Source organism: Apium graveolens, chromosome 6, assembly GCF_009905375.1.
Source record: "Apium graveolens cultivar Ventura chromosome 6, ASM990537v1, whole genome shotgun sequence".
Taxonomy (NCBI): domain Eukaryota; kingdom Viridiplantae; phylum Streptophyta; class Magnoliopsida; order Apiales; family Apiaceae; genus Apium; species Apium graveolens.
In genome coordinates this window covers 7,762,657-7,785,988 of record NC_133652.1, presented here as the reverse complement: position 1 = coordinate 7,785,988, position 23,332 = coordinate 7,762,657, and the positions used below count along the sequence as shown (strand labels likewise).

Genomic DNA, 23,332 nt, shown 5'->3' with positions numbered 1-23,332 from the left:
TAATAAGAGTTTAAAGTATATTTTCACTCAGAAGGAGTTGAATATGAGACAAAGAAGATGGTTAGAATTGATCAAAGATTACGATTGTGCGATAAACTATCTTGGAAAGGCAAATATGGTAGCAGACGCTCTAAGTCGTAAGGAAAGATTGAATATGTTAACGTCATCGGAGGAATTGATCAAGGATTTCAAAAAGATGGAAATAGAAGTGCAGACTCCAGAATTTGGAAGTGAAGCAATATATGCGATGTCATTTCAACCTGAAATTTTGGAAAAGATCCGATGTTGTCAAGAACAAGTGATGAATCGCGAAAAGGATAAGTTATCAGGAGAAGAAATCAAAGCTCAAAGGGATGAAAAAGGAATATATCGTGTTAACTCGCGTATTTGGATACCTAATGTTGTGGAGCTAAAGCACGAGATTTTGCATGAAGCGCAAAACTCGAGATTTTCAATTCACCCTGGAAGTACGAAAATGTATAAAGATTTAAAAGAAAGTTATTGGTGGCCAAACATGAAAAAGAAAATTGCGGAATGGATAAGTAAATGTTATACGTGTCAAAGGGTAAAAGTGGAACATCAGAGACCAAGTGGACTGCTTCAACCACTGGACATACCAGAATGGAAATGAGAACATATCGCGATGGATTTCGTGGTAAGATTACCTAAAACCAAGTCTAATCATGATGCGATTTGGGTAGTAATCGATCGATTGACGAAATCAGCACATTTTTTACCGATAAATGAAAGGTTTTCGTTAGAAAAATTGGTCAAATTGTACCTGGATGAGATTGTGATGCGTCACGGAGTTCCTGTATCTATCGTGTCCGATAGAGATCCAAGGTTTAATTCGAGATTTTGGCGACAATTTCATTATCATTTGGGAACTAAGCTGAAAATGAGTACGGCATATCATCCGCAGACTGACGGACAAAGTGAAAGGACAATACAGACGATCGAGGATATGTTGCGAACTTGTGCAATAGATTTCAAAGGAAATCGGGACGATCATTTGCCATTGATTGAGTTCTCCTACAACAACAGTTATCACGCAAGTATTGGCATGCCGCCTTATAAAGCGTTGTATGGAAGAAAATGTAGATCCCCTACATATTGGGACGAAGTTGGTGAGCGCAAATTAATTGGCCCAGAGCTAGTTCAACAAACGAAAGAAAAGGTGGAAATGATTCAAAAAAGATTAATTGCTGCTCAAGATCGACAGACGAAGTATGCAAATCGAGAACGAAAAGATGTGCAATTCAAACCTGGAGACAAAGTCTTGTTAAAGATATCTCCTTGGAAAGGTTTAACCAGATTCGGAAAGAAAGGGAAGTTGAATCCTAGGTATATTGGACCATTCGAAGTATTGCGACGAGTTGGAAAGGTGGCATATGAATTAGCGCTACCTCCGCAAATGCAACATCTTCACAATGTATTAGATAGAAGCGTTCCAATTTAAAGAGTCAGCTTAGGAGTAAAGCTGTGTTGTCGGGCCGTCAGGTAGAACGGAACCCGTCCTAAAAAGGGATTAAAGTGTTTAAAATGTGAAATATATGTTATTATGTGAAATGAAATGTTTAAGTAAAGTATTGCGTTCTAGTGACATCTCGGTTGGTAAAGGTATTTGAGAAGCGTAATTGAAACGCTAAGCGTCGGGCCGTCAGGCAGAACATGACCCGGTACGCGTAAAGAGGAATAATAATAATAAGGGAAAATTTTTATGAACAGACATGAGTTGTGATGTGTGAGTATATGTGTTTGCTTGTCTGTATGCATGATTACGTGATCTGTTAATATTTTTATGGATTTGAGGGAATTATTTGATTTTAAATAAGGTTTATTTAACCTTTGCATATTTTTATAAAATTATCTGAGTAAGGTAAAGGCATGAAATTTGTTTTCTTATCTTCGAAATAGTCCTAGGGACTTTCTAAAAATGATAGACGGATTTATTTCATGATTGTTGCATTTTAAAATGATATTATGTATTAAAATGCTCTTTTTAGCATAAACTTGTAAAAATCATATAAAATCAACCGTACGCTCAAAAGTTTATTATGAGTAATGGTTGGAAAGCTAATTTCGAGATCTACGTCTTAAAATTATCATTCACAATAATTTTTAACTTTCTGAGAGTGATATATTTAATATTCAATTTTTATTTTATTGTAGTAAAAAGAGAAAGAAAATCAAGTCAAAAGTGGAATTAGTAAATTACTAAACTACCCCTGCCCCCTATTATATATAACTCATTTCTTTCCCCCCTTTCTTTTTCTTCTTTTCCAGTGGTACTCATCTCTCTCTCTCTCTCTCGATCACTCTTCTCTCTCTCTCGGCTCTCTCTCCATCTCTCTTCTCTCTCTTGCATGCAACAACAAAAACTCACCCAAATTTAAAGATTTTATCATCCTTAGTCTTCATTTTCGATATACTACTCAAACACCACTTGCATGTAAGTGTTTATGTAAGTTTCATAGTTCCATCTCCATGGTTGTGTTCAAGGAAATGCGATTTCTTGATATATGATCATAAGAGAAGATTAAAGTGATTTTGTGGTTTAAAACACAAGAGGAGACCCGTTATGGGCACTCTTAAGTTCGACCACCACCGTCCATGATCCAAGGAGAGCTGGTGGGATTTTAAGAAAATGATTTGCTAGTTGAAATAATGTGATTTTTGAGCTTTATGCACTTTAAAATTTGTATATAGCCTTTGCATGTCTTGGTTCTTGAAAAGTTCAAAAAGGGTTTTGTATTTCTTTTGAAATTTAAGTGTGTTGATTGATAAAAGGATTTTTATGATTGTTTTAAAAGTATTTGGACTTGTGTAATTGATTGGATGCTTGAGAAATCAAAATTTGAGGATTGCATGTTGGTTTAAAAGAAGAATTAGTGATGCATGTCATTGTTTGGTTCTTGAGTTGTGATTTATGGTTATAGCCGAATGAAAAATGGGTCTAAAAGAGATTGGTTTGATGCTAAGTGAATGCATGCATGTTTAATTGGAAAATTTGATTAGGGTTTGAGTCACTAAGTAATGTTTTGATGTGTAATTCAAAAATTGTGATTAAAATGAATGTTTGATTTAATTAAGAGATGAACTTGAATTGCATATAAGCATATATGTATGATTTGTTTCGAATTTTATTAATAAAGAAAAGGATGTTAGTTTAAATGTTGGATTATGCTAGAACTAAAGTTGCATGGTGTAATTTTTTAGAAATTTGATTGTATATATATAGTTATGGTTCGAATTTTGATGATTAAAAGAAAGGAAAATGATTCTTTAAACGTTTTTGAATGAGTTACGTGTTTATGTGAACTAAGTGAGTATTTGATTGATTTTTTGCACAATAAGGCCGAATAGGCCCTAAGAGTTAAAAGTCAAAACTTGGTTTTTGATAAATGAAAGAATAATTGGGTGTGTATATGTGAATATCTATGGATTTGATTGTTTGATTGTGGTATGTGGTTCGAATTAAGGAATAAAAGAGAAGGGAACTAAGTTGATTGATTTTAAAAGCTATAACTAATAGTTATGGTCGTAAAGATTTAGTTGTGAATGAATCGTGTACTCGTATGAGTTATACTAGTTTGATTTGAAGAATAGTCGAGATTAAATCGAGTATAAGTTGATTATTGAGTATATAAAGATATTAAGGCTATGAGAAAAGAATGTGTTATGTGCTATGTGCATGTGTGTATAAACTATACTCGTATAGTTCGAGTCAAGAGTATAATCGAGCTATCGTATTGAGTGAACGTTCCGAGAACGAGAGTTGAGAAATTAATTGAGATTTTGGTTTTGATTGTAGATTCGGAGCGTGAGGGCATTCAGGCTAGGAAAGGAAAAGGTTACTATGTGGCAGTAGTTCAAACTTCAGGAAAGCGAATTCAGGCAAGTAACTCTATTTACTTGTGTAAATGGTTATAGAGAGGATATTGTTCATGCCAAGTAGAGTATTGAACTGTTAAAGTAATGAACCCCTGTTATTGATTTTGAGATTCCCTGTCATTGATCTTGTGAACTTGTTATTGATAAGCTTATTGATCCAACCCTGGTTAACTTTTTCCTATTCACTTGTTATACCATGAACTGTTATAAACCCTATAAGTACCATTATGAACCCCTGTAATGATGCTTCAATTCCTTGTTTACCTTATCCCCTATTGATCCTTGAAACAGTTTTAATTTCCCTAACTTGAGTACCTTCTTATCATTGATCAAGATCCCTAGAATTGAACTTTGCTTATTCTTGATTCATTCCCTTGACTTTGAATTCTTGAAATTGAACTTAAGAATGAGTTTCAACTTGAAAGAGTCCGAATGATTTCATATTCTTGGTAATGATAAAATGAATTTAGTAAACCTACCTTTTTCCAACTCAAGGTTTTCCAAACGAATTCCTGATGGATTGGATTGGGACGTAAGAGGCTAGTGGGACTAGTCCAGTCATAGTAAAAGGCTAGCGGGGCTAGTCCAGTTTAAGGCTGAAATTATGCCATTGGTACCTTAAAGACCGGATGGAGGTCGGTATGGGCTGATCACCCGTATTATTATTATGAAATGAAAGATAAAGTGGTCCAATCAAGGGTCCCATAATTATTTAAAAAGGAATTGAAACTTCCTACTCAGTAATTGATTTTTTGAAAATGGAAATGGTTTATATTGCTTTGAAAAGAGTTGATTGTGATATTGTGAAGCTTATAGCTCGTGAACCCTGATTTTTGATTATGTTGATCAAATAATTGATTCCTTATAATGAAAAGATTGTCGTTTTCCATTCGACAAATCATTTGTGATCATGTTAATGATTTGTGATGAATGTTGGCTTTCACCCTGCCTTGAGCCTTGTTCCTTGAAAGCCCAAAATTTTCTTCATAACCCCTTTTCATAACCTAAGAGATAGAAATCTGCCACCTAGAATTGATAAAGTAGAATGCCCTGAGATCAGTAAAGTATATGGTGGATTTTACATTGTAGAACTGCTTTTTAGTTACTTGCTGAGTTTTATACTCATATGTTTTATTTTAATCTAACCATGGCAATTAAGCAAGAAGATGGTCAGGCTTAGGCGCACTGCTCGTAAGAGCGTACCTGGTGGTCCCTATCGTGTTGAGGGCTTCCATTTGCCAGAGCAGGTACTAAAATTTTTGGGTAAGCAAGCGCTTAGTCAAAGAGTTGTAAAGATACAATGGGTTATAGTCGGTTCCCAGCCGGGATCGACTATGTATATTTGATATTATTTTGGGGTTGTAAGCTATATTTTATGATTTGTAGTTGTAATCTTGTCTCATACTTTATCCTGTTTGATCCTGTTAGTAGCTAATCGGGGTTTATGCTTATTTAATTAGTAGACTAAGGGTGTGTGGGTCCTCATTTCTTAACCCCGAGATTGAGGGCGTTACATGTAAGAGCATCTCCAACCATGAAAAACCATTAGCTAAAAATTAAGTTAACATACCAAAAATAGAAAAAAATGTCAATTTCTTAAAAAATTCGCACTCCAACCATATTTACCCCTTGTCTATAATTATAGTCAACCTCCTATGAATGACTATATTTGTCTATCCACTATAGACTTATAAAAAATCTGTAGGAATATTGCACATCAGTTATTACCATATTAAAGTGATATATTCTATTTATAACAATATAAAATATTAATAAAATACTATTTTAAAATTATAGCCAATCAATATAGTCAATACCATCGAAACAAGATGTCTTACATGTTCAACAAATTTTACATAAAGTCTTAAATGTTCAACAAATTTTACACATGATGTCTTACGGGTATAATTTAGTCAATCATTATAGTCAACCTCATTGGAGATGCTCTAATGAGTTGAAAATGCTCTAAGTTCTAAAGGCCTTGACTAAGCACAGCCAAACTTGCTCGATTGTTTGTTTAATGCCTGTCCTCGGGCAGAACAGCGAGAACTGTTATATACTCCGAACTTTACTCTTGATTAAGGGCTTTTCCCGTTAGAAGGCTGGGGGCGAAGCTGGTGGAGGCATACTAAACACTAAAACTTTACATTTCAACAGAGCTTCTTTTCTCTCTTCTGAAGTCTACAACAAACAAGGGGGAGACACACACAGAATAGGACGGGGAGCATTCTTCCAAGCCTCGCCCCAACCCTAAATTTCTAATATATGTCAACCACCTTCAAAGAACTGCAGCAAACGAACAAGCTCAAAGACTAAAACAACAAAATTGGACCATTGCCCGGCTATCGAGTTTTGAGTTGCCAAAACAACTCTTAACCATTTTCCTCCCATAATCAGCATAAACCATCCAGTGTGCGAATAACGACCATAGAATATCCTAGTCCAAGAGCGTAAACTTTACATTGTAATCAGGATTCAGCTTTATTTGATGATGCTAAAGGACATTTTAGTGTCCATACAAATCCAATTTCAGTTACATCTGTATGGTCCAAATCCAGATATACATAACGAGAAACAATGCATCCTTTAGACGACTTAAACATAAATAACCAAAAACAAAAGGCTGATCCCTCCTTTGAAACAATTACAAACCAGCAGTAAAAGATTGTTTAGAAGTGGAAGACTGAACAGAAAACACTTGAGATTGTTCAGTAGAAGATAAAACATATATAACTTAGAAAAGGCTACAGGATTTCCAAGTCCACAATAATAACTTAAATAATGCTGGCCCTGAAAACCTCCATAATTTCCAAGTCCACAAATGTATGGATTTGTTTTAACCCTGGCATTCAAAGAGGATATAGCCATGTTACAAACAAAACAATGTAACGACACTTTGCAGAAGCAATAGCTTCCCAAGCTATGAAAATAAAGCTAGCTAGAGCGCCACATAATCCCCCAAAAAGAAAATAAAAAGAGACAAAATTTCAGCTTTGCACAAAATCAACTAAATAAGCAGCTGGGTAGCATTGGCACTTGGACGGCATATCGATTGCAAGTTGAACTATAACTAAAAAGGGATAACAAAAATCTAACATATCAATTGCAAGCTGAACTATAACTAAAAAGTGATAACAAAATAATAACAGATGAATTCCAGAATTCCAATAATAGCAGGAAACACTAATAACAAGTAACCCCTGACTAAATAGGAAATGGAAAATTATAACTTTGTTAAGCACCACAGAGTGCAAGTGATAACGAAGTTCAAATAGAATTCATTTCTTGTTCAGCACAAAAGGGGAGTTCAAGTGATGACAAAATACTAAGTGAACATCCATCTATTACTGTACCATGCGGTAACCGCCGACAGCGACGGCATGCCCCCTCCCTATTGGTTCTAACATGACAATTTCGTTGGTCTTGAACTCTATTCTCTTGCTGAAGGGAAGTTTGTCGTGGTCAGCAAACGGATCTTTAACTTGGCTAGTGAAATTGATGTTTTTTGCCTGTAATTCGCACAAGTTAGAAACATGGTTTAACAGAACTCCAAAGGACATTCACACTTTGTAGACTAAATACAACAAATATCATAAAAGAAGACATACCCGTGTGCAGATCAAGTAATGACCGCCGGTTTTAAGATGTAATAGAGCATACCTAGCTATATAATTCACCTGCCCAACAAAAAAGCACGGTCACAACTATATTTAAAAACTACCCACCTATACATCTTAAACCTCCATAATTGATATACCCATCTAAGAGCAATACCACAAAATACCCACATATATCTCCAAGTCATACATGAAGAAACTATAAAGCATCACAAATATAAAATATTAGTTCCCATTGTACATTCAAAACTAAACTAATAATCTTTTAACTGAAAAAAAACAAAAAGAAACACTCAACTAATAATCCAAGATTCTAAAACCAAAAAACTTTACCAGCTATCAAGTCTTAAAGGATAATTTACAAATTAAAATAGGTGGGATGAGGGAATAACTAAAATAATGTTGGAATCATGAACAATTCAAAAGATTATAAAGCATTTCAAAATAATACTTCATAACCATAGAACAACCTTCCTTTATAAATGTATTGAGAAAGCATTTAACAGGAAACTGTGCATTATTGTAGCAAAAGTACAATTTTTTTAATGTTAAATCCTTTTTTGAGCGATTATAATTAAATTAATTTTAAAGTGAGACATGTTCATTTAATTCAAATATTATAAATCAATAAAAAAACAAATATTTAAAGATACCACCGCATTTTTAATCCTTTTTCCGATATTAATAATTTGTACCAAGAGGTAGCTGCTGTCTTTATTTTTTAAATGATTGCAATCACACTGATTTTTTTTAAAAAAAATCATAATCATTCTTTAAAAAAAAAGGCAAATTTTTTTATTTTTTATGTTTTGGAAAAGTTAATATATAATCCAGTTATGATACCTTATTTACTTAAAAATAGAAGACATTAAATTATGGGTGAAAATAACCTGCAAAGAGGGATCTGGATAAACGATATCACCAAGGATGACATCCACCATGCCAACAACCATGCGGTAATCCATACCATTAACCATGCGATAATCTCTACTAACCATGTCCTTACGGAAACAAAAATTTTCTGGAAATGTAACAACATTCGACCTCTCCTCCACCGTGTTTGCAACAACATCTGACAACCCAATTACATACACCATTCCATTCTGCGGATTAAAACATCCAAACAATGCATAAATGATATGGAACATAAAAACTATGTTACTCCAACTTGGCTGTGGAGTGTAGGACACGAAAAATCTAAATTTTGAGACACGGGGACACCGGCCTATTTTTGGACATGGCACCGCGACACATCATAATATATTGAAGAACAAGTATATCAAATTATCAAGCATGACATCTTAACAAAAATTCACTTTAAACATGACTTTGTAATTGACCTTGAAATTAGACATCTTCTCTACTTTTATCTCATGCTTGCTTCTTTCTTACTTCTCACATATTGATTTTAAATCATAAGTTCGAGTCATATTTAGGGTGTGTCGGCAACAGCACAGCAACAACATTTTCACAGTGAAAAGCATTTTCAGCTAAAAAAGTTTGGTAAAATTAAAAAGATGTTTTTCTGAAAAATACTTTTAGCGTAAAAGCTGTTGTTTGAAAAAGCAAGGTCTCCCATGCTTTTCAAAAAAGCTGTCTTTCTTTACGAAAAGCAGATGCTGATTTCACCATTAAACCTCATCAAAAGCATTATTTTTTTATAATTTTTTAAATCAAAGCTTATACAAATTAAAAATATTACCGAACAGTAATCTAATTTTTTCTAACAACATTTTTCCGCCAACACTTTTCCTAACAGCACAACAATTTTTAACAGCAATCCCAAACAAAGCTTAATCTCTAAGTTGGTCAAAGTGTCCACATTTAAGTCAAATGATCCGACACTAAATAAGTGTTGCGTATGAGTAACATAGCATAAAAATACAAACAAGCCATGATCAAGCACATACTATATAACTTACCGAGCCAACAAGATCGGATAATTGTAAAACTGTAATTCCACGTACATCTCCCAGGTATAAAACGTGAGACCCGGGTTTCTGAAAAACATAAACCGAATTAAATGAAGCAAAAATAAATAAATAAATTGTATAACTCATTTGCTATTGTATATATGATAATACTTACGATCCATATATTAGTAAGACCGCCTAGTATAGCAGCCGCCAACTTTGACATATGCGGATTCCATAATCTGTACTCAACTTCAGTTCCATCATCCTTCTGAAATAGGGAAAATTATATACATTCAGTGTTACTTAAAGCAAAAACCACAACGAAGCGTAAGATCTCTCTGGTAGCTTAAGCATAAACCGAAAAATGAAGCTCGGGTTTTTGTAAATGAAGCGCACTACATTGATTAGTATATACTTACACATATAAAGAGAAATGACATGCTAATTACTATCTGCAAACTCAAAAGAGAAGTGTAGGCCCATATTTCATAATACTAAAATATATTAAAAAAGTGGATAAAAATTATATTTGTGCATCATCATATTCTCTGCTTTCAAAATAATCACAATCAGTGGTGATTTGTTGAGGATTTGTGGAGGATGAGGGAGACAGCTTGGATGTTGATTGGATGTTTAGAGTGTATCAATGACTGAAAGTCCAGTATATATAACGTACTCATTTTTAAAACAAGCCCAACAAAAAAAAAGAACCACCTTTTAAAATTATGTCCAGATCTAATATAAACACCCACTTATACAAAAATGCCTTTTTTATAGTGTTTCTACGCGTCAGCTTAACGCATAAACGGGAATCTTTATATTTTACTCTGCTCCTCCGAAAAGAAAACCCAAATATAAAGAATTGGGAAGGATGAAGAGAGTAAATGATAATAATGCAATGTTAATAATAATCATGGATTATAAAAATTATTAATTAATTAAGAGCCAAATACTAATATAAAATAAATTAATTCACCTGAACAGATATTAATTTGTCACCGTGAAGAACTTTACCAGGTACTAAATTTTTAGTACAGATAAAATTCTTTTTACCCAAACCCTTGGCGATGAAAAGTCCTTTAAATTTATGTGGGACAACCACAACTTTGTTTGCAAAACCAGTGTGAAAATTTCTTTGCACTATGGAACTTTCTTTGCACGCACAACTTTGCCAACGATAACTGCGTGCCAAATTCAGTTGAGCCATTCTCAAGTCTCCGGGCTAGATAAAAGAAAATCAACAAATTAGTTTGCAAGAAATCATATATACCGGGTATGTTTGGCCAGACTTATTTGATGAGGATGGAAATAAGGACTTATTTTTGTTGAGCCATTCTCAAGTTTCCTTATCTTAGGGGAAAAATTCACATCTAAATGTTTGATAGGGGTTTAACATTTCTTATTTGCAGAAATCACTTATTTCCAGAAAAAGGTACACATGAATAAGTCTTTTATCAGAAAAGTACACATACACGTACTTGTACTCATACTTGTAAATGATCACTTGACAGAAAGGAAACAAACCTCCAAGTCGATAATGAATTTGTCAATTTTTGCCCGCAAACCACGCATAACCTGATCGATTATTTGACCAACTATCACAAATATCCCCGTTGCTACACATATATTACGTCCCAGCGTTGGATTTGCAACTGCAATTTGATAATCAGATCTTGGTTGTGGAATATTATCCACTAAAAAACTTTTCAGCTCCTTGGTCACATTTGCTACAAACAATATACATACTTTTTTTTTGTAAGACAAACATGGAATAGAATAATAGAAAATTAAAAAAAAAATAAAAATAAATATATATATATATACATATATATATATAGAGAGAGAGAGAGGCGAGGATGACCTCAGGGAGTTAGCTAAGGTTATAAGCTATTTGAATAAAAAATCTGGATGGCAAATTTTTAATATCAGAATCCACCCAAAATGACCCATGATGTTGTATTATTTTTTGTTATAACCTCATGTACTGACCTAAGGTCACCCTCAATATATATATATAGAGAGAGAGGGTAAGGTTCCGGGGGAACACTCTTAAAAAGGGAATGAGAGGACCTTTCATATAAAACAAGATTCCAATTATTTTTTAGCTTAAAATAATTATTCATTAATATTATAATAGTCATTACAAAAATTTATTGCATGTATTTGGTTATCAGTTCTCATTATAATTGGGTTCTCATTAGGGTAGCCCCTATATATATATATATATATATGGCTAATCCAATAGAAACTTCTTTATAATAAAAACTAGAAACTAAAGTATAAAAATTATAAATCACGTCGAAATATATCACATATGCTATGCAAATTGATCATTGGGAGATGGAGAAAAATATAGTGAAGTCGGATTTTATTTGACGGGAAAAATCAAATTGAAAATGGAGGGGAAAAGTTGAGATTCTGTGTGGGAGGGTGCAGTTTAATTCTATGTGGTGCATGTAGGGGGCATTAGATTAGACTGATCTAGTGCCTTAGATTAGTTTCTAGTTTTCATTTTAAAAGTAGTTTCTATATGATCATCTTCCTATATATATATAGTTACTACTTACAATTGCATATAGCCTTCATTTGATGGAGAGCGTCACGGAGAGATGAAAAGGGATAAAAAGCTCTGAGCGTGAATGGGTTGTTATTGAGGTACTTCTCAGCTATTTTGAACGTGGTGCTAAATCCAGGATATTCATACATTCCATGAGCATCAAAAAGAGCATATCCCGAGGCAAATTCAAAAAGAAAAGCAATATGGCGGCCATACTGAAGAGTAGACAAAAAATAAAGAAAAACAAGTGAGTTGCATTGCAAGAAGTGGCAAACAGGTTAATTGGTGCTTACAGGGGTTTGTGCAAACTAATTTCTGAAAAGGAAAAAAATCCTACAAAATGTACCAACTACCAAACACTATTATAAGAGGTTTCACTTGGCCAAACCTCTAATTTGGTTCAAAAAGCTAACTTACAAACATGACCATTATAATAAATATTTTTGAGTAAGGGCTTAAAATTATTTTTTTTAGTAAAAATAGAAAATAGATTCATTCGGAAATCAAAACACAACCACAATTCAATTCCTGAGATCAAATCCAACTTCATACTATAAAACTACAATTGTGTAAGTTTTAAACTATTATGTGTAAAACCAAATCTGACCCATAGTCTAAAAATTAAGCCAAATGAATTGTGACACCGGTTGTTAACAAAACAATATGTCTTCTTTTGGACAAAAGATTCTTTTATTAATATAAAACTTGCAAATCTATGAAACCAAGCAACCCCTTGGAGCAACCCCAAGGGCATCTCAACTCAAGCTCCTAACCTAAATTTTGAGGAAAAATCATGAAAATCAAGCTCCAAGAGACTCCTAACTTTTCTTCAAATTGTTAGGAGCTCTTTTATGCTCCTCAATATTAGGAGTCTCTCCCCTCTCCTCTTTCATTACATCACTTTTCATTATTTAAATAACATGGGTATATTAGCTAATTAAAAAATGCTAGCAAGTAATTTAAGAGACTAGATAGATTCATTGTTGGATATGACAAGTATTTGAAACTCTTAAATAGTTAAGAGTTAATATTTTATTTTATTTTTGAGGAGGGGGCTAAATTAACTCTTGGAGATGCTCTTATTACTTAGAATGAGAAAGAAAGAAAACCTGGATATAATTTACCTTATTGCACAAGGAAGTCCCTGGTTTAGATGTTGGTGCATCATCTACTTTTCTCTTTTTCCCCGGAGCAGGAGGAGCACTAGATATTGGTGCATCATCAACTTTTCTCTTTTTTCCCATATCAGGAGCATTCATCTGAACGGACAAAAGCATTAAAGTGGCTATCAATTCCCTAAATTCCAATTACAAATAATAATAATAATAATAATTATAATTATAATTATAATTATAATAATAATAGCACAAGAAACAAAGAACACAATAAATAATTTACCTTATTCCCCGACGAACCTGCTTTCTGCCTTAAACGATAATGAACACGGTTTTGCCTATATTCCTCCTCTACACGGCGGCGATTTTCCAACAACTTTAATTTTAATTTAGCATCCATAACTTAGTAAACAAATAAACAGAACGATCCCAGATGGGAGAGAGAGAGAGAGGGAGAGAGAGGGAGGGAGGGAGGGAGAGAGAGGGAGAGAGAGGGAGGGAGGGAGGGAGAGAGAGAGAGAGAGAGAGAGAGAGAGAGAGAGATTGAATAGATGTGGGTACGCAATTTAACAATGAAAAGGGAAAATCCCTCTTTCCTTTTGTATGCTGGGCCGGATGATATCAATAAATTAATTATATTGATTTGCCGCAGGGTCACTCTGGTTCTGAAAGGTATGCTGCTGCTGGCTTGAGAAACAGAGTCTCAACGGCTCTCGACCTCCTAACGAGAATTGAGGTGTATGGAGGTTAATTATATATAGGAGATTGTTTTTAATAATTTATAATATTTTGAATTTAATTTGAAAAGATATTTTTAAGATTTTCAATTTATTTATTTGAAATCATAAATACATATTGTTTGACAATAATCATATATATATACTCACATATATAAGTTATTGATTTTTTTTAAAATAAGTAATTTTTAAAAATAATATTAATAATTGGAATATATAATTTTATTAATATTTTAAAATGTCTTTACAAAGTATAATTATGTTTAATTCAAAATTAAATTTAGCTTGTAATTCTGCATAAATAAAATGAAGTCAAGTGCCAGATAGCTATCTGACGGATAAACAACAATGCCACTCGACGGATGATCAACAAGGCAACCCGACGGATGATCAACAAGGCAACCCGACGGATGATCATGAACCTGACGGATAAAGAATTCAAACATCTGTTGACAGTGACAACACAGTCACATGCGTCGAGTGTATGCAAATGAAATGTGGAAGCCTATTCAACTAGGTTTTAGAGAACAAAGAAGCATTGTCATTTTCATGCTATTATGAAGATATTCAAAGATGCTGGAATAAAGTAATGAAGCAGCATAGTATTAGACTTGATAGGTTTTGTTTTATTATCTTGTCTTATTACTTTGTAATCTTGGTGATATATAAACCAAGAAGCAGCAAATAAAACAACAAGAAACTAAGCAAGATTATTATTCTCAGAGAAACATTTGTAAGCTGTATTCTTAGCATTTCTCTATAAACTTAGTTGTTCAAATTTGTAAGCAGTTGTGAGCTAATTGCTACACAGAGTTCTCTTGATATAATATATATATCTGGTGGATACATTCAAATCCAACAGAAAGTTGTTAAAGACTTGTGTTTTTAATTACTTGTGTCTTGATTCATTCCAAGTTATTATTCCGCAGTTTGCAAATCAATTCACACAGTTATATATTATTAAGATAAAACATTTTATATCTTTGTGAAAAAGTTTCAAGAATTCCATTCAACCCCCTTCTGTAATTCTTGTTGCATTGTTAGGGACTAGCAATTGGTATTAGAGCAAGCTCTTAATAAACAAAGAGTTTAAAGATCACAACAAAATAGCAAGATGAACAAGAAGGATGTTGGAGTCAAGATTCCTTTTCTGGATAAAGATAATTACCATCATTGGAAGGTAAAAATGCATCTCCATTTACTTTCTCAAGATGAGGCATGTGTAGATTGCATAGAGAGAGGCCCTCATGTACCAATGAGAGCTGCAACTGGAAATGAGCCATCAGTCCCCAAGCCAAGGAATGAATGGTCTGATCCTGATATTGAACAAGTCAGGAAAGATAAGAAGGCCATGAATATTCTGTTCAATGGACTTGATGGTGACATGTTTGACAACATCATCAATTGCAAATCTGCCAAGGAAGTTTGGGATACTATACAGATTATCTGTGATGGCACTGAGCAAGTAAGGGAAAATAAGATGCAGCTACTCATTCAGCAATATGAGCATTTTCATAGTGAAGAAAGTGAGTCTCTCACTGACATCTTTAATAGGTTTCAAAAACTACTAAATGCTCTGAAGTTGCATGGAAGGGTCTATCAGACAAAAGACTCCAATCTTAAGTTTCTTAGATCTCTTCCAAAGTAATGGAAACCTATGACAATCTCGTTGAGAAACTCTCAAGATTACAAGGAGTTTACTTTGGAGAGACTCTATGGCATCCTGAAAACTTATGAGCTTGAAATAGTGCAAGATGAGAGGATGGAGAGAGGAAAGAAGAAAGGAGGATCCATTGCACTAGTTGTTGAGTTAGAGAAAGAGAAGGAGATGAAGATGGAAGCTGTTGAATCAACTTCAAAGGTCTGTGAAAATAAGGGCAAGGGGCTGGTAGCAGAAAATGAAGACTCTTTGAGCCAAGATGACATGGAAGATATTGATGAACATTTAGCATTTCTTTCCAGAAGATTTGCCAAGCTCAAGTTCAAGAAAAACTTTGGAGCAGCTAAGCCAAATAGAAACATGGTGGATAAATCAAAATTCAAGTGTTTCAAATGTGGCTTGGCAGGGCACTTTGCCAGTGAGTGTAGAAAGTCGGATTCCAGCAAAAAGAAGTTTGAGCCTGTGGATTATAAACAGAAATACTTTGAGTTGTTCAAATAAAAGGAAAGGGCTTTCATTACACAAGAAAATGACTGGGCAGCAGATGGTCTGGATGAGGATGAGGATGTCAGATGCGTCAATTTAGCCCTAATGGCCAAGTCTGATGAAACAAAGACAAGTTCTTCAAGCAATCAGGTAATCACCACTAACCTTGCACATTTATCTAAAGCTGAGTGTAATGATGCAATAAATGACATGCCTACAGAATTATATCATTTGCGTGTTACACTTAAGTCTCTTACTAAGGAAAATGCTAAAATCAAAGAAAATAATTTGTTTTTAAGTGAGAGGACTAATGTGCTAGAGTCTCAGTTCATTGAATTTGAAAAATTAAGAATTGAGTGTAAAATTGCTAAGGATGAATTAACTGAGTCCTTGAAGAAAGAAGAGATCTTGAAGAAGCAGCTTGAACGAGAACATGAGGTAATTAAGGCATGGAAAACATCTAGAGATGTTCATGCTCAAATCACCAAAGTTCAAGGTATTGAGTCCTTTTGTGATGCAGCCTGGAAGAAGAACAAGGAGAAGCTGTAATCCAATTTGGTGGAAGGATTGCTAACAGATGTAGACTCGACGGATGATGAGGGTCATCCGCCGGATAACAAAAAGGGTTATCCGTCGAGTGATATAAAGCCTCATCCGTCGACTGTGAGCAAGCCTGTCAGTAAAGCCAAACTTGTCAAGTTAAATGAGAAATATGGATCAGTTTCCAAGAAATTTGTTCCAGGAGAATCCAGTTAAGTGAAGAAGGAGAAAAAGGCTACTGTTGGTAATATGATTGTCAAGCAATTGAGTGACAGACTGGAAAAGATTGAGGTTAAAACAGAGGCTAAAAGGAAAAATAATAGAAATGGTAAAGTAGGACTTAACAAGCATAACAACTACACACCTAATAAATATGCTCCAAGAAAAATCTGTGTCAAGTGTGGTAGTGTAAATCATTTGTCTGTTAATTGCAAAACTGTCATGCCTACTTCCATATCTGTGCCACCTCATTTTCCCAACATGAATGCCATGCCTTCTATGCCTATGAATGTTATGTCTACACAGAATATGAATGCACAGTTTTCTAATATGCCATTTGTACCTAATCCTTATTATGCTGCATTTAGTATGCCACAAATGTCATTTAGCATGCCGTACTGGAATAACATGTTTACTAATAGCATGTCATTCCCTGTTAATCAAAACATGCATGATAATTCTGCTGTAATGAATGGTTTCAAAGGTCCAACTCAAATGACTAAGGATGAATCTGATATCCCCTAGTCAAATGAGATCAAACCTAAGAAATAGAAAAAGAAAACTAACAAGGCAGGACCCAAGGAAACTTGGGTACCAAAATTAACTTGATTTGATTTTGATGTGTGCAGGGAAACAGAAAGAATCTATGGTACTTGGATAGTGGTTGTTCAAGACACATGACTGGTGATTCTACCCTGCTCACAGAGTTCAAGAAGAGAGCTGGCCTAAGTATTACTTTTGGAGATGACAGCAAGGGTTATACTGTGGGATATGGCTTGATTTCAAAAGACAATGTCATCATTGAGGAGGTTGTCTTAGTGGATGATCTCAAGCATAATCTGTTCAGTATCAGCCAACTTTGTGATAAAGGAAATTCAGTAACCATTAATTCAGAAGCCTGTGTTGTGACAAATAATAGAAGCAACAAAGTGGCTCTCACTGGTGTGAGAAAAGGTAATGTGTACCTAGCTGACTTTAACTCATCAAATACAGAATCTGTTACTTGCCTTCTCAGCAAAGCAAGTCAAGATGAAAGTTGGTTATGGCACAAGAAGCTATCCCATCTAAACTTCAAAACCATAAATGAACTAGTAAAGAAAGAACTGGTTAGAGGCATTCCTCAAGTGGAGTTTTCTAAGGATGGACTATGTGATGCTTGCCAGAAGGGATAGCAAATTAAAGCATCATTCAGAAAGAAGCTTGATTCAACAATTGAAGAACCTTTGCAACTACTACACATGGATTTGTTTGGACCAGTCAATGTGTTGTCCATCCAAGGAAAAGATTTTGCCTAGTAATTGTAGATGATTTCTCAAAGTTCTCTTGGACATATTTCCTAAAGTCTAAAGATGAGGCTATTGAAATCATCATCAATCACATAAGGCAAGTCAATAATCATCCTGATTTCAAAGTTAGAAGAATCAGGAGTGACAATGGAACTAAGTTCAAGAATTCTGTCATGAGAGCATTTTGTGAAGAAAATGGGATTTTGCATGAGTAGTAGAAAGGAAGAACAGATCACTTATTGAAGTTGCAAGGACAATGCTTGAAGAATCTAAGTTACCAACATATTTCTGGGCTGAAGCTGTAAATACTGCATGCTACACTCAGAATATTTCTCTGGTTAATCAAGCAAAATGCATGACTCCCTATCAATTGTTCAAGAACAAGAAGCCAACTCTAAATTTTCTTTATATCTTTGGCTGCAAATGTTATATCTTGAGAAATCAAACTGACCAAAATGGGAAGTTTGATGCTAAAGCAGATGAAGGAATTTTTGTTGGATATGCTGTTGGTAAAGCATATAGAGTCTACAATCTGAGAACCAACATTGTTGTGGAATCAATACATGTTGTGTTTGATGATAAAAAGATTGAAGGACTGCAAGATGGAGATTACCATGAGAGCCTCAAATTTGATAATGGGGAGATGGTTAGTGATGACAGTGATGATGAAAGTGATCAAGACATGGTATCAAAGGATAATGCAGAAAAGTCTACTACCAATGAAGCACAAAATTCAACATCTGTCGAGTCGCATAATGCTTCATCCGTCGGGAGACAATCTGCCTTATCCGTCGGGAGACAACCAGCCTCATCCGTCGATACTCAAAATACACCATCATTCGGGTCATCAAAAGAAGCTGGGAGTCAGAATAGATCACTTACAGAAAGCTCCCCTTTTCTCAAATCAAAGATCAATTAACTCAGGGGGAGTTTCTAACAATCAAAACTCAATCACACATCAAGACAACAATGAGGCCTCTTCATCTAGAGCTAATCTATCTCAACAAAGGAAATGGACAAAGGATCACCCCTTTGAGCTCATCATTGGTGATGTTTCTTCTAGAGTTCAAACAAGGAGAGTAATTCAAGAAGAATTTCTAAATAACAGCTTTATTTCCAAGGAAGAATCAAAGAAGGTAGAAGAAGCTTTGTTGGATCCTGATTGGATTTTAGCTATGCAGGAGGAGCTAAACCAATTTGAGAGGAATAAGGTATGGAAGCTGGTACCCAAGCCTAAATGAAAGAATCCAATAGACACCAAATGGGTATTCAGAAACAAGATGGATAAAAATGGCATAGTAGTCAGGAACAAAGCTAGATTGGTTGTTAAGGGCTATTGTCAACAAGAAGGAATAGATTTTGATGAAACATTTGCTCCTGTTGCAAGACTTGAAGCTATCAGAATCTTCTTAGCCTATGCAGCCCATGTCAATTTCAAAGTCTATCAAATGGATGTCAAAAGTGCCTTTCTGAATGGAGATTTGGAGGAGGAAGTCTATGTCAGTCAGCCTCCTGGTTTTGAAGATCCAAACTTTCTAGAATATGTTTACTATCTTTTGAAAGCACTTTATGGACTGAAGCAAGCACCTAGAGCCTGGTATGATACTTTGTCAAAGTTTCTTTTAAAGAATCACTTCACTAGAGGTACTGTAGACAAAACTATTTTCTTTAGAAATGTTAATGGCTGTAGTATACTTGTTCAAATTTATGTAGATGACATTATTTTTGGCTCTACAGATGAAAAACTTTGCAAAAAGTTTGCCAAATTGATGCAAAGTAAGTATGAAATGAGTATGATGGGAGAACTAACTTACTCTCTTGGTTTGCAAGTAAAGCAAGTTAGTGATGGAATATTCATTAGTCAAACTAAATATATTTATGATCTTTTAAAGAATCTTGATCTAATGGATTGCACATCTGCAAAAACTCCCATGGCCACTGCAACTAAGCTTGAATTAAACACTACTGAAAAGTATGTGGATATTTCAAGTTATAGGGGCATGGTAGGCCAGATATAATGTTTAACAGCTAGTAGGTCAGATATAATGTTTGCTACATATTTGTGTACTATATTTCAGGCTGATCCTAGAGAATCTCACTTAGTAGCTATTAAGAGAATTTTCAGATATCTCAAGGGAACACCAAAACTTGGCATTTGGTACCCTAGAGATTCTGGTTTTGATCTAACTGGTTATTCAGATGCAGATTATACAGGTTGTAGAATTGATAGAAAAAGTACAACAGGAACTTGTCAATTTCTAGGAAACAAGCTTGTGCCCTTGTTCAGTAAAAAGCAAAATGCAGTTTCTACTTCTACAGCTGAAGCTGAATACATTGCTGCTGGAAGTTGCTGTGCACAGATTTTGTGGATGAAAAATCAATTACTAGACTATGGTCTCTAAGTTGAAAGGATTCCCATTTTCTGTGATAACACAAGTGCAATTGCCATCACTGAAAATCCAGTACAACATTCAAGAACAAAGCACATAGACATCAAGTACCACTTCATAAGGGAGCATGTAATGAATGGTACTGTGGAACTACATTTTGTTCCAAGTGAGAAGCAACTTGCAGATATTTTTACCAAGCCACTGGATGAATCCACCTTTTCAAGGTTGGTAAGTGAGTTAGGTATGCTAAATTACTCTTGAATCTTTATGAGATAATTTGCAAGTTGAATTGCAGCCAGAAATTTAATTGTTTTTTCAGTCTTAGATGGAATTTTGGCTAAGTCAAAATTTACATCTCGATGGATGATCTTTATCCATCGAGTTTGATCATCCGTCGGAATACTATTTGTTAATAAAAATCAATTATTCTTCTGGAATATTTTATGACTCGACGGATAACAGTTTATCCTCATCCGTCGAATTGTCTGAATCCTAGCTGTTAATTTCCTGAACATTATACATCGAGTATACTTACAGTTTATAAGCATAACACGATGGATAATTGGTGGAATTTTTACAGTTTATTTTTAAACGGCTATTTTGGGCAATTTTCATTGGTTACTTTATTCTACTTTATTATTCTTGACAATTGTTTTTGAGATAGTATAAAAGCTTAATTCATTTTCATTGCTCTTCTTTTATCATTCTCAAATCATCTGCTCTAAATTCTCTATTTCTCTAAAGCAACTATCATCTCTATCTCTGCAATTTCCACTCTCTAACAATGGCACCAGTAGTCAAGATCATGTCACAAACTGGATACATCTATGAAAAGAACAACCTCATGGCTCTAGTAAACAAGGGGATTCAACATTCAACTGACTACCATAAAATGATGGACTTTGTGAAGAACTGCAAACTCAGCTATGCAATGCTAGAATCACCCACCATCTTCTGTGAGGTTGTTGAAGAGATGTGGACGACTGCTACATACAACTCTACTGATAAGACCATCACACTCACTATTAAAGGTAAGGAATTCTGTATCAATAGTGATGTTATTAAAGCATGTTTCAAAATTCATGATAATAATGTGACCTCACCACACACAGATTCTGATATTGTTAATATGCTTCATTCCATGAACTATGCACTCTCTACTTCTAAGTTAAGTGATATTAGGAGGTTGGGTCTTAGGAAAGAATGGAGTTTCATGTGTGATGTAGTTACCAAGGTCTTTTCTGGTAAAATCAGTAATTTTGATTATGTCAATATTTCTATGCTTAACATGTTTTACATGCTAGTTACAGATAAGTTCTTTAATTTTAATGATCTTATTTTGTTTGAGTTGGGGTTTAAATTAGGGGAGTTAAACAAAAGGGGTAAAAATATTTACTATGCTAGATTTTTCAAGATGCTAGCTAACCACCTCTCTGAGGAAATTGTGCTTGAGAACCCAAACAACAAATTAGATTGTTGGGTTCAAGAGAGAAGAATTATTGCAGATTTAAACAGGGCAAACCATCACAAGGAGGTGTCACTCTTCTATTCCCCTGTAATGGAAGCACCTCAGGTAAGTGAGGTAAGTTCATATGTCCCTACTCTTCCAACCTCACAGATTTCTTTGAATTCTAGTGTAGCTATGGCAACTGTGTCAATGACCCAACAGTTGCTTACCCAAGCTACTAAACCATCAAAAATTTCAAAATCCAAATCAAAGAAAGCCCCCTCCGGTATTTCTCAAAGATGTCAGTTGTAAAATCCACCCAACCCCAAGAGGGAAGTGTGAAGGTGGGTAAGGTAGGTGAGGGACAGGGTGAACATAAAAGAAACCCTAAGAATAAGGTTGGAGAGGTGAGTATTTCCCAGCCTAGCCACACTGCAGTTTCCCAACAAACTGCAGTGCTTAAAAGGACAAAAGCTCATTTCTAACTGCATCCTCCCAAAAGGATGTGGCTATTGAACAAAGCTCTCAGCCAAGAGCACAGGCCAAAAGGGTAAGGGACACTAGCTCACCCCAAACTTATGCCAGAAAGAAGAAATCAAAAACCTTTGGGGATGCACAGGGTTCACACACTGTGCAAACTGGTGCTAAAGACACAGTCACTGCACCTTCTCAAATTCAGTATGATGTGGCTCCAATAAATGTGGAGTCACAGCCAAAATCTTCAGTTATAGAAGCACCTCACACACCAAATTCTCCAACAAACTCTTTGGATGTGGATATGATCAATACATCAATTCCTGATTCCACTTCTTTAACTCTGTTTGGGAAGCCAAAATCTAATGCAAGTGAGCATCATCTTTTAGATGATTTGTTGGCTCACTTGGCAATTCTTTCAGGAACTGTTGAAACATCTGTGCCCAAAATCTCATCAATCTGCACAGAGTCCACAATAGTTTCAATTCCAAGTTCACTCATTTCTACTCTCTCGATGGATATTGCTCATCCGTCGAGTAATGATTGTATCCCGACGGATAAGCTTAACAGCAGTTATCCGTCGGATAGTCAAACTGCTTACCCGACGGATATCCCTTATGCGTCGAGTGTCTGTGCATAGCCTAAAATTTCATCAATTATCTCACGTGCAGAAGACTTAGTGGTAGTACAGTCACTCTTAGGATTGAGGGAAGAGAGTGTTATGAGTGAGAGTCTGGGTTGATCCCAGGAAAAAGGAGAGGAAAAGAGTAAAAATAAGCAATCCAGATCTTCAGGATTGGCAAAAGAAAGTGAGAGGAGTCCCACCTTAGATGGTAAAGGTGAGTGTGTGAGGGTGGGGAGCCAAGGTGAGACCTTGATGCAACAAAAGAGAGAACACGAGAGAAATGCAGGTACAGGAGATATAAGGATGGATGTCATTGCAAGTGAGTTAATGGATATCTAGGATGCAGACAGGGAGGGACTATCTCAGCAA

At 35.0% G+C, this 23,332-nt stretch overlaps 1 protein-coding gene across 4 annotated transcripts; it reads right to left on the bottom strand.

Moving 5' to 3' along the window:
- Window positions 1–5,661: 5,661 nt before the first annotated feature.
- On the bottom strand, window positions 5,662–13,822 carry LOC141668538 (uncharacterized). Of its 4 annotated transcripts, XM_074475446.1 has the most exons (11): window positions 13,383–13,822; window positions 13,109–13,243; window positions 11,995–12,199; window positions 10,952–11,172; window positions 10,404–10,649; window positions 9,600–9,695; window positions 9,434–9,511; window positions 8,402–8,614; window positions 7,503–7,571; window positions 7,248–7,403; window positions 5,662–6,736 (listed from the first exon to the last, which is right to left on the bottom strand). In XM_074475446.1, the coding sequence occupies exons 1-11, from the start codon at window positions 13,497–13,499 to the stop codon at window positions 6,731–6,733; spliced, it is 1,542 nt and encodes a 513-aa protein (XP_074331547.1). In that variant the 5' UTR covers window positions 13,500–13,822; the 3' UTR covers window positions 5,662–6,730. The 4 variants fall into 4 exon arrangements, with proteins under 4 accessions (XP_074331547.1, XP_074331546.1, XP_074331548.1 ...); XM_074475445.1 differs by lacking the exon at window positions 5,662–6,736 and having other exon boundaries at window positions 6,994–7,403; XM_074475447.1 differs by lacking the exon at window positions 5,662–6,736 and having other exon boundaries at window positions 6,994–7,403; window positions 10,952–11,154; window positions 13,383–13,821.
- Window positions 13,823–23,332: the final 9,510 nt, after the last annotated feature.

What these genes read in the sequence shown, in the direction of transcription:
- LOC141668538 (XM_074475445.1), bottom strand. Translation starts at nt 13,499, where the DNA reads ATGGATGCTAAATTAAAATTAAAGTTGTTGGAAAATCGCCGCCGTGTA. An exon ending in AATGAAGGCTATATGCAATT is followed by an intron (nt 11,173 to 11,994) that starts GTAAGTAGTAAC and finishes ACAAAAAAAAAG; the next exon opens with TATGTATATTGTTTGTAGCA. An exon ending in GTCTTACTAATATATGGATC is followed by an intron (nt 9,512 to 9,599) that starts GTAAGTATTATC and finishes TATGTTTTTCAG; the next exon opens with AAACCCGGGTCTCACGTTTT.